The 11,174-nt window shown below is 35.6% G+C and overlaps 1 protein-coding gene across 1 annotated transcript; it reads right to left on the minus strand.

Annotated features, from left to right (window-relative positions):
• Positions 1-1,858: 1,858 nt before the first annotated feature.
• LOC134744850 (zinc finger C4H2 domain-containing protein) lies at positions 1,859-10,665 on the minus strand. Its single transcript, XM_063678781.1, has 5 exons — positions 10,478-10,665; positions 8,880-9,051; positions 7,623-7,801; positions 5,939-6,079; positions 1,859-5,115 (listed from the first exon to the last, which is right to left on the minus strand). The coding sequence occupies exons 1-5, from the start codon at positions 10,534-10,536 to the stop codon at positions 4,989-4,991; spliced, it is 678 nt and encodes a 225-aa protein (XP_063534851.1). The 5' UTR covers positions 10,537-10,665; the 3' UTR covers positions 1,859-4,988.
• Positions 10,666-11,174: the final 509 nt, after the last annotated feature.

Genomic DNA, 11,174 nt, shown 5'->3' on the forward strand with positions numbered 1-11,174 from the left:
TGGCCAAAAGCTAGGCTACGGCCGTTTATTAATTTTGAAAGAGATAATATTTAAAACCTTCGCGGTTCGCGCTTTGAACACATTCAATCACATTTATAATCGGATCTATCGCGAATTTATTTTGTTACCTTTATTTACCGACGTTTCGACATTTCACTGGTCGTTGTCGCGGCTAACTGACGTCCCAGCAAAACCACGACCCGGTGTCAGCATGGTTGCATTCTTATCACCTGTCACTATGCCTGTCACTTTCGCACTTACATACTTGTTAGAACGTGACAGGCATGGTGACAGGCGACAAAAATGCTACCGTGCTAAGCCCGCAGTAAAACCTGTGGAAACGTCGGTAAATAAAGGTAACAAAAATAAATTCGCGATAGATCCGATTATAAATGTGATTTAATATTTGCAAGAGATGTTAATGTTCAGAATTGTAGCAAATAATATTTTTTTTTTGCTACTTGCGAAATATATTTTTTTATGTACATATATTAATTATTCACAAGTAGAAACGTCTGCGAACGATGACATTAAAGATTGCAATATGTCCATGTGCAGCAATGGATGGCAATGTGGTTTATATTCAAATTTCGTCAAGGGGACGAAAACTAGCGCAATGACCCTATATAGTTATATTGCGGTGGTGTGTGTGGAGCAAAAACAAATTAATATACATGGTAAATTACCCCTTTTTAATTAGGATTTCGTAGTTAACATGTAAATTAATGGCAATGTTAGCATAAAATCGTATAATAATATATTTGCTTAACATTATCGGCTGTCTTGGTCCACTTAGGTGAGACTATATCCGTCCAGCCGATCACGTGCTCTGATAGCAGTTAAAACATATTTCACGACAATAAATAAAGCTTTATTCTTGTTTAATTGCTGGCGATTTATTATCTCTTTGTTGTCGATAAATTGTTATTATAATCAATGTAAAACATAAGTTCTGGGGAACTAAATAAATAAATTGAAAATACCTACTGCGAAATGTTTCTACATTGTTAATTGTACAATAAGTGCTTTACCTAAGTACCTAACAAAATAGTAGCCAGATAAATACCTAATTGATTATAATAAAATAAGTATAAAATAATAAATATTAGCTTTTGAACATAAGTATCAAAATGCGTTAATTTTAATTTATGTACCTACATATATGCCTGCACTCACCTCCTAGTTATAGTTTAGTTTTAAGAAATTTAAAACTTGCTGTGCCCTAACAGGGTTCATGTGTAAACTTACCCTAATGTAATATCTGTTTTGTACCATGATTAATATGCAATAAATTATGAATTATATGTAGATATATAAATATATGTAAGAAAAGAAATTGCCCGGAACAACCATCCGTTGTTTTAAACACAAATTGTTTATTTTTACTAAAAATTTGGTACCAAAAAGGTAGCATGGACGCTCTAGGAGTCTAGGCGCATTATTGTAGAGACCATCCTAGGTCCCCCTTATATAGTTTGTCAAAGGACTGTCTCATTTCAAACATAGACGGAGAGAATCATACTGTCTTTGTCTTACACTAGTACTAGCACCCAAAAGAAAGGGATGAGTATAATTTTCCTGGTTGTTACTGACTGACAATTGGTTTGACCAACTATAGAAGCCCACAAGTCGCCATTCATTTATTACGTAAGGCAATTTAGGGGGAGAGGGGGGTCGATCGTGTCTTATTTTTTCTTACACGGGAGAGTCGGAGTCTTGATAGTTCTTACCGAGCGATGCAGCTTTTAGAATGAGACAGCAACACAAGATAGCAGCATCTCTGTCGATTTTTGTGATAGTTTGATAGGTACTTAGATACATATCAGAAATGGACAAGGAATAAATTAAAAGACATTAGTCGACACAGATGAACGTTTTATTGTAAAAACATATTCGTAGCTATACACAATGCGCTGTACGCTACTATTTACACGAACATTGGAATATGGCTTTTGACACTGGACAGGTTCTAATATTGTTTTGTTTTATTATTATGTATCTATGTTGTCTGGCAATTGTTAGTTATGAAAATAGTATATTAGAACACAAAGTAGAAAATGGGGTTGGCCGGTCAATGTATTTAGCGGATGGCGCCAGCATAACTAGTTTCATTACAATCCAACACGTTAACCTTTTGGACGCCAATGACCGATATATACGCACCGTAGGTTCAACGCCAAAGACCGATTAATCTGTCATATACCACAGAGCAACATAGACCTACATGCATAACTATGCAAATGCATATAGCTGTCTATATTTAAATTCTAATAATGTGTGAACGGCAACCAAGAATGGCAATGTTTGGCGTCAGTATATAGTAGTTGTAGAGCGATACGGAATACTGGTAAATCAGAGGGCCTACCGCGAACCACGTTCGACGTGCTGCCTCCCTGTCACACTTACGTACGAATTTACAAGTGCGACAGAGAGGCAACACGTCGAACGTGGCTCGCGATAAGCCCTCAGAGCGCGACTGACCGATGACTAAAATCCTAACATCAATATGTATCCAAAAACAAGGACTTTATATAGTAACCCTAATTCTCCCGTCACAACTATGTTGATTGTTATATTATTATATTCATCCTTTTATACACGATGGGTAAAAAATAAGTGCATTCCATTATGCATTGGGTTTTTTGCCTGAAATAAAAATATTGATTGATTGATTATACTGAGCAACTTTTACTACGGGACCAACTCCGAAATCGCGAAAAAAAAATTGGCTGTTTCATACATTTTTGCTGGTCCATTGTCTATGGGAGAGTAAATTATTTTTCTCGATTTCGTGGTTCTTCCCATAATAAAAGTTGCTCAGTATAATCCCAAAACCTCCCTAGCAACGGGAATGCACTTATTTTTTAGCCACCGTGTATATTCATCCTTTAAATAGACTTAGGTACATAATCGGTTAGACTAAACACACATCGTAAGTAAGAAAAATATTAAGAATAATTTCTCAGATTCCATAGTTCGTTTATTAGCATTATAAAAAAGGTAAATAATCTTGATGTGTCTTTTTATTGAAAAATATTGAAAAAAGCTTTTAAAAAATTAGTTCACATTACTTATGAAAGCAAAAGAATGTACAAAAATCGTAAATTATTTATATATATTTTTTTAAGTTTACAAAAGTATTTTTATTTGGATGTTTATTTATAACTAACATATTTGCTGCCGACTTTTTTTTTTCAAAAGTGATTTTTAATAGAAAGACACGTCATGATCGCTTACCTTCTTTCTAATGCTAAAAACGCACTATAGTAAAGTACTTAATTGGAAATAAAATTAAGTTAAACGGGAGAATTGATGTAAGGGCCACATCCTTGCTTATTAGTTTATATGTAGAGACTACTTGGACTCCACAATTTAATACTAGCCTAACCTACACTTACACTATAAAACTATTTACAAAATCTACATGCGTTTTTGAAAACAAGGATGTTTACAATGTTTTATCAATATAATTGGCACAATTTCAATGTATTTTAATTGAATACTACTTTTGACTTTTAATAATATAAGCCTAAGAAGTAAAATCTATACATTTAGAACTTCAAATACGTTTATGTTTACAAATTTAAAGCAATTGATAACATAATGTATCAAATCATGTCCTTCAAAGGACAAGCAGCTATAATTTTGTAACGAAATATATATTGTAAAGTTTTTTTCTACTATTTGGCACACATTAAGAGGAAGACGTAGTCCCCATTTTCTTCTCTTGGATATTGACATAATAGAAAATATTTTTACATAATATGATGTATATTAACCATAGCTACGTTTGACTTTTTTAGACTTTTTGATTATTGTAAAGATTAGGAGCGAAAAACTGATTTCATACAAATTTTTAAATGCTCCTAACTTATAATATTGAAAAATTCGAAAAAAATCAAACGTAGGTTGCAACAAATTGTATCAAAATATTTTCAATAATGTTAATATCTAGAGAGGAAAATGAGGATTACGTTTGTATGAAATGGCGATTTAGCGCGGGTCCTCCACTTTCGTCTTAAAATCATTGAAGTGGTATAATTTATCATCACTATGTATATGTATGTAAATTTATATAACAACCGATTATTCGTGATTCTTTGGCATGCATTATCAAAATATAATATTATGCATGCTTGTTAAGTATTTACTTATCGTAGACCAAAATAACACAATAAGAAGGTCATCGCAATTACACCCCATTTGAAATTCGATTAAAGATATCAAAAGTTCAATAGTTCGTACGTGTTTCATGTCAATAAAATGATTCCTTCAATACTAATCAGAGAAAAATTAATTGACTCTCTAAAACATCGTAAAGTGTTAATAAGGGATTATTTTATGATCACAACAAATACTAGCAATTTATTAAAAAATCTGAATTAGTGTAACAATAATTGTGTTGTTTCCAAGCAAAAAGTCCTACTTTGTCGTTTACCGTAAGGACGAGATTTGCTTGTATCTTTATACGACTAACCTGTCTTCTTCTTCAGTCGGTCCCTCAATGCTGAGGATCGTGACATCATGTCCTTCTGTTGAAGACCAGGTTCCTCCATAGGCTTCAATTTAGAGACTAGACTTCGCCACACAATTATGGTATATACTGACATGTTACTCATTGCTTCGATAAATAAATATCAAATAGACTTCATCCTAATTCTTTCAGATATTTATATCTGTAAATAATTGCATAGGATTCTTATAAGTACTTTGAAAACAATAAAAACACTTATTTACTCTCAAGTCGACTATATCAGTGGCGTAACTAGGGGGAGACAGAGGGGACAAGTGCCCCGGGCGCCATCCTAGGGGGGCGCCAAAATGGGCAAAAGGCAGCAGCGGGGAAACTTTTGTCAGTCGTCAGGGGGCGCCATATCCTCTAGCTACGCCCCTGGACTATATAAACTTGACCGCACACATATAGTTTTGACTAACTCCAGGACTATAATAAACAAAATCTGGCAATACTAGCGACATGTATCGTTCGACTATTTCTTCTTGGGCTTCTTAGGGTTACGTGAGCGAGACTTGGCCTTGCAGAGCGGGCAGATTGGCGCGTTGCGGTGGATCTGCTGGTGGCAGGACAGGCAGGACTTCATTGGCGGGGGTTGTTGCCTGTAAGTGATGAGGATCACAGAATAAGTTGGTGACATAGTGGACGAAGTATGTTAATAATTTCAGTGGGAAAAGGGTGTCAGAAATTACGTATTAAAACCATATAACTTCGAAATAATGTTCAAAATCTTTGAGCATGATGGACGTAGACTGCGTTGTGGAAATTCTGATCAAAACATGATTATACAGGATTACATTAATAATTTTTTCGAATGTCAGTTTCAAAACTCGAGTTTTCTATGTTGCATGTTGCGGTTTGTTTGTGGTAAACCACAGCATAGTTAAACCAAAGATTGAATCTTTTGACAACGCGAATAGCAATATTGTAAAATATAAAATGATGAAAATGTTGAAGCAACTAAATCGAATAACCAAATAAGAAATATAAAAAAAATATATACTAAACAAAATTATTTACCACTTGAACAATGATTTGTATTTTGAACTGCCTTTTTATTTTTTATTTGAAAATTTTGAAATAATGACATTTTTGTACTCAGGTACTATTTTATAAGTAGATAAAGGTCACTGAACGTAAAGGTCGTGCCATGATAAGCTAAGTGATTCTGCCCCCATCGAGTTTGGGCTCGTAATTTTTATGGGTGGTGTGGCTTTACATTAGTAATCAAACTACAAAATTTCAGTCCCCTACACTTTATAGGACACAATGACATTTCATTGTTATACAGTAAATTAAACATTACAGTTTAAACTTTTAACTTGAAACAAAAAAGTTTTAGACCATCGTTCAGTATACAAAAACAAATACCGGGAATGAGGATGAAGGGAGAGAAAAACAAAAGAAACAAAACAAAAATCGAACCTCAGCGAGACGGTAAGGAAATCAGGGTCGAGAGCAGACCTGAACGCGGGCGGCGGCGGCGGCGGCTTGCGCACCGGCCCCGGCGCCGGCGCCAGGAACGACACCGGCCGCGGCGCCGACGCCGACAGCGACGGGAAGCGGCTGCGGGTGCAACACACAACCATTACTTTTAATACGGTTCCTTCCTATACTCTAATAGGGTATTTTACTGTATTTAAAATAAATTATTTTACACCATGCAAGAAATATTTAAAGCACCTGAAGATTAATAGAGAAAGGTAAACAACAGTTATTTTTAGACACAATTTCTATAGGGTATTTGACTACTAGTCAAATCAGTTTCTTTTTTACAATTGTCAAAACGATTTTGCTACTAAAGAATTTATATGAAACACTAGCATGTGACGTCACAATCAAGTTACCTACTCTTTATAGTTTAATACGGGTTTTAAAATAGAAATTGTGTCTAAAAATAACTGCTGTCTAGGTTTCTCTATTAATCTTTTGGTGCTTTATTTCATGCATGGTGTAAAATAATTTATTTTAAATACAGTCAAATACCCTATTAGAATGATTTTAACTCAAAATAAATTATTCTACACCATCCATAAAATTAAGCACCAAAAGATTAATAGAGAAACCTAGACAGCAGTTATTTTTAAACACAATTTCTATTTTAAAACCCGTATAAAACTATAAAGAGGAAGTAATTTGATTGTGACGTCACATCACATTGCTATTAGTGTTTCATATAAGTTTCATAGTAGCAAAATCGTTTTGACAGTTCTTAAAAAGAAACTGATTTGACTAGTAGTCAAATTTTAAAATAAATCGAAATCTTATTGCGTGCACTTATTTTTATTATTTACCCTAACCATCCGAGCGTGATATTAAACTCTTGGTCTCAGACAAGCTGGTAAGTTATTCTATCAACATCTAACTGAGTGTGCGTGTGTGTGCGCAACTAAATGAATGCTTGCGATAAAGTTGCGATTTAGTTTAAGTAATAAATTAAACCACGACCACGAGACCACGGGGACAACGCCGTCCTCGAAACGTCGGAGGTACATTTTAAAACTATTTTACGCGATTAAGTCCCGTGGAGATAAATAATAATGAGTAAAAATCGTGAAAGTTTAAATCAGTGTTATAAATTAAATTCTTTCACAGTTATTATAAAATCAAATTTCACGAAATGAACTGAAGAAACGAGATCGAACATGTTTTCACTTTGAATGATTTTATAATTTGAAGGCGCTAAAAAGCGTAAGCAGACAATATATGTATTGTAAATATTGTAATGCATTCGCATATTTGCAAACACTAAACATTAATATTTGCATCTCATTCTGCTGCATAAGTGAGTCCTGTATTTTTGCTGTGCCACCATGTAAATGCAACAAAATTTAATTTTGCACACATATTTCACTAGAAATATGGTATTTGACAGATATGAAATAAGTAGATAAGTTCGTATTTATAAGTTGCTGGCCGAGCTAAAGGAAGGTCCAGAAATAATTTTAGACACAAAAAACTCACTAGAAATATGGTATTTCCAGGAATGCCAGGTATGAAATAAGTTCCTCTTTGTAAATAGCTGATGGCCGAGATAATGGCGAGGGCAGCTATAATGTGAGGCAAAAATATTAATATCCAAGTTAATTTGACAGGATACTATACTGACTCTGGTGTGACGGGGCTTCCCTCCTCTTCATGCAACTCCGGAAGTCGCTCCAGGCCTAAGCATTGCCGCCGTAGGAGATCCACTTCCGCTTTCAACGGTCGATAGTCCTCGTGCAGTCGGGACGCCGCTGACAATTTCCGGGACATTGACTCTTCTGTCTGCTTTATCACTGTTTCCATCTGTAACCAACATGTACATGTAAATGCTTGAACTGCAATGCAAAGTACTTAAGCAATTTTAAATGTGTGTCGGTCGATATTGTGTTAGTGCGCACTAGAGTTGTACTTTTCAAAGTCCGTTATGTAGATAGGTGCTGACATGCGATGTTGACGGTAGGATTTTGAAATTTGAAATGATTCATGATATGTTGTATAGCTCGACTAAGAAAGGAATTTAATAACCCCTAAGAGTGTAAAAATAGGGTTGAAAGACTTCTAGTGGGTGCAGGCTGCTTTACAATTGAGGACTTATGTGAGGAGACTTAAATCGGTACACATGAAACAAAGAGTACTCAAGACTAGTCACACAGTTGGGTTAAAATAGCTTTAGTTCTCCACAATCTAAACAAACACATTGTAATAGCACATCCGAACTAGACTAGACATACAAATAAACATGCCATTGCATCAATCTAAAAATATCCATGTGATTTTGATACTTACGTGCTGCAAGCTTAAGGTTACAAATTGTGTTAGACTAATGGACAGGTGGTCTAGTCAAGTAGACACAGGACGTATGATTTTTAAACAAATTATTGGTAATGGATTGGATGAGGAACAGACTCAAATGGGGTGTGCTCCCAATACTGAATTTCCATATAAAAAACAGTACAGAAAACGCGAATTCCGTCTCCGTGTTCTCGTCATAGAAAACCACTACCATTCCCTAGACAAGCGGTTCTCAAACTTTTTTGAGATGGCCTTTTGGAAAGCGAAATATTTGACGGAGCCCCAAATTAAAAATTATCGTCCATCACTGTGGACCAGATATACCTATAGAAGAGCTGGTTTTGTTTTATTAATACAAGTATAAGGAGCCCCAACAGAGCCTTTGCGGAGCCCTAGGGGTTCGCGGAGCACACTGAGAATGGCTGCCCTAGACTAAGATCCTACTATTTTGAGTATTTGATACTTCAAACACTGATGATTTTTACAACAGTTTACAAACATAAGCAGTATAGGTATACTCAAAAGTTTGCACCAATGTGACTTTGCGGCAAACTTATTTTCAACAAATATTCCAAAACCCTATACTCACCGCATTAATGTCAGCATGAATCTGTCGTAGCTCCTCCACATGGCTCATCTTCTCCTGCTGAAGCAGCTCCATCTCGCGCTTGTACTGCGCCAGGCAGCGGCCCTCGGCGTCTCCGGAGCGGACCTCGGTGAGGATGCTCCGCTTTAGGCGCTCCAGGGTGATCGTCTTATTCCTGAACATACAGAGAAGATGAAGATGTACACCTAGCTGCAAAAGTGCATACCCACTCATATCATACCTCATTCATAGACACAAGCAAGAAACAAATCCAGAAAATAAAAAATTCCATGAAATTGCGTCATATCAGCAATAGATAGATGATACCAATGGCCCAGACCACAGACAATTGACGCTCCAAATTTACAGAGAGGTTGTCAGCACAGGCTCACACTGCTTTTATTCTATGAATTTGCCACAACCTCTGTTGGTGTAGTTACACCATTAACATAATTATTAAGCTCTCCAGTTGATTCATGAGTTTATTTGTAATGATAGGGTTGTCAAAATACAGTGGATTCCTTCCCACGTAGGGTTAGTAGGACACGAGGCAGTAGATAAGCTTGCTAAAACCGCTGTGATGGATGGCTCTGTACTCGATTCTATACCATATTCAAGTGAAGTAATTCCCAGAATAAAAAAAAGATGTTTACAAAGATTGGAATACCATTTTGGAGAACAAGAGATCAAGGGGTGTAGGAATCTGGTACGGAACAATCCAAGCTAGACCCTTGTGGATACCCTGGTTTGATTCTGTCAACCTCGCTAGAAAAGTGTTAGTCTCAGCTTTCAGAGTCCGGTCCGGACACATCCCTACAGGGTTAGGTACCTAACATTGTTTAAAAGAATGTTTTTAGTAATTAAATTTCAAAATGTTGTGGAATCAGTGCTGGATTAAACAATAAGCTAATAAAGCAGTTGCTTAGCGCACCACATCTAACGGGCATCAGAATCTCAGGAGAGAGAAATCTATAAATAGATGCCTTCGGAAAGAGGTCTAGAAATGCTTAAGACATTAGAATACCTTAGTCGGGCACTGTGTGGGATTGCCATTTGTAGCATTATGTGCATCATAATAGAATAAGTATAAATAGGCGATACTTTTTTTTATACTACGTTGGTGGCAAACAAGCATACGCCTGATGGTAATCGGTCACCGCAGCCTATGGACGCCTGCAACTCCAGAGGCGTTACATGCGCGTACTACCTAAAGATAACTAGATTTGCAATTTAATAAATAAATCACAAAGGTTTCATTGTGCAGTCAGTGGAATTAGTTTCTACTAATATCTAAAACTTGTAAAAAACTATATCTTCATTATTGTCAGAAGTAATAACTACTAACAGAAATTATGCAATTTATAAGCGGGATCAAGCCGAAGTCGGTAACATAAACAATAATAACATTAGCATTATATCAGTAGAATTGGTAGCTTTTCAGGGTTTTAGGACAGGGAGTACTCGATACAGGCTACGCCGCAATGATCACAGCGATAAATTGAGGATTTAGGGATTTACGGAACTATAATCGGTGTCAAGTGTTTATTGATCGAGTCCACAGGTGCGAACTTATCTCATAAAATTGTCAATAATATTCATACCTAATCTCCTTCATGGCTTCTAACTTGTGATATATTTCGCGTTCGTTTTCAGCGGTCATTTCTTATTCAAGTCGTAGTAAAAAAAACTAGCCGCAGGCTAAAATATTATAAAAATTATAACGCACAAAGCGACAAGGATTCGGGCTCGCGCACATGAGATTAACTAGTGATGGACTAAACACTCATTCGCTGATACCGCATTTTATATTCAATTGATACCAATTTATTTGCGACTATATGGCGATTATCGATACTACAATAGTGTCAGTGCTATAACCGCGAAAATCGATGTTCGTAAATTGCGGGCATCTTTCTCTGTTACTCTAATTACGCCTTCATTGGAGTAAGAGTAAGATCCCTGCAATTTGCGAATTTCGGTTTTTGCGGTATGCCCCCTGATGATTTAAATTTTTAAATAATATTGCTTTCATTGATTTATTAATATTTTATCGAACCAGAAATGTTCAAATAAATATATTTTGTATAGGTGCTGGAAGAATTGATTTCATCATATCTTAAAAATTGCGGTAAAAACCGTAAAAACTTGATGTCTCAAACACACGTATAATGATACCAGCAAAAAAAATATGAATTCCTCTGCAATATACGTAAAAAATACTATTTGTATTATACTAATCATTAGAAAGAAAAACTAGATACAATCATGAACAAAATTATAATAAAAATAGTGAGTTAT

This window comes from Cydia strobilella, chromosome 10 (genome assembly GCF_947568885.1).
Source record: "Cydia strobilella chromosome 10, ilCydStro3.1, whole genome shotgun sequence".
Classification (NCBI taxonomy): Eukaryota; Metazoa; Arthropoda; class Insecta; order Lepidoptera; family Tortricidae; genus Cydia; species Cydia strobilella.

Excerpts from the sequence above, each read along its gene's own strand:
- LOC134744850 (XM_063678781.1), bottom strand. The coding sequence starts at position 10,536 with ATGACCGCTGAAAACGAACGCGAAATATATCACAAGTTAGAAGCCATG. Across the intron at positions 7,802-8,879 it reads TTCATGCTGACATTAATGCG|ATGGAAACAGTGATAAAGCA; the intron begins GTGAGTATAGGG and ends TGTTGGTTACAG. Across the intron at positions 6,080-7,622 it reads GGAAGCCCCGTCACACCAGA|CCGCTTCCCGTCGCTGTCGG; the intron begins GTCAGTATAGTA and ends TTGCACCCGCAG.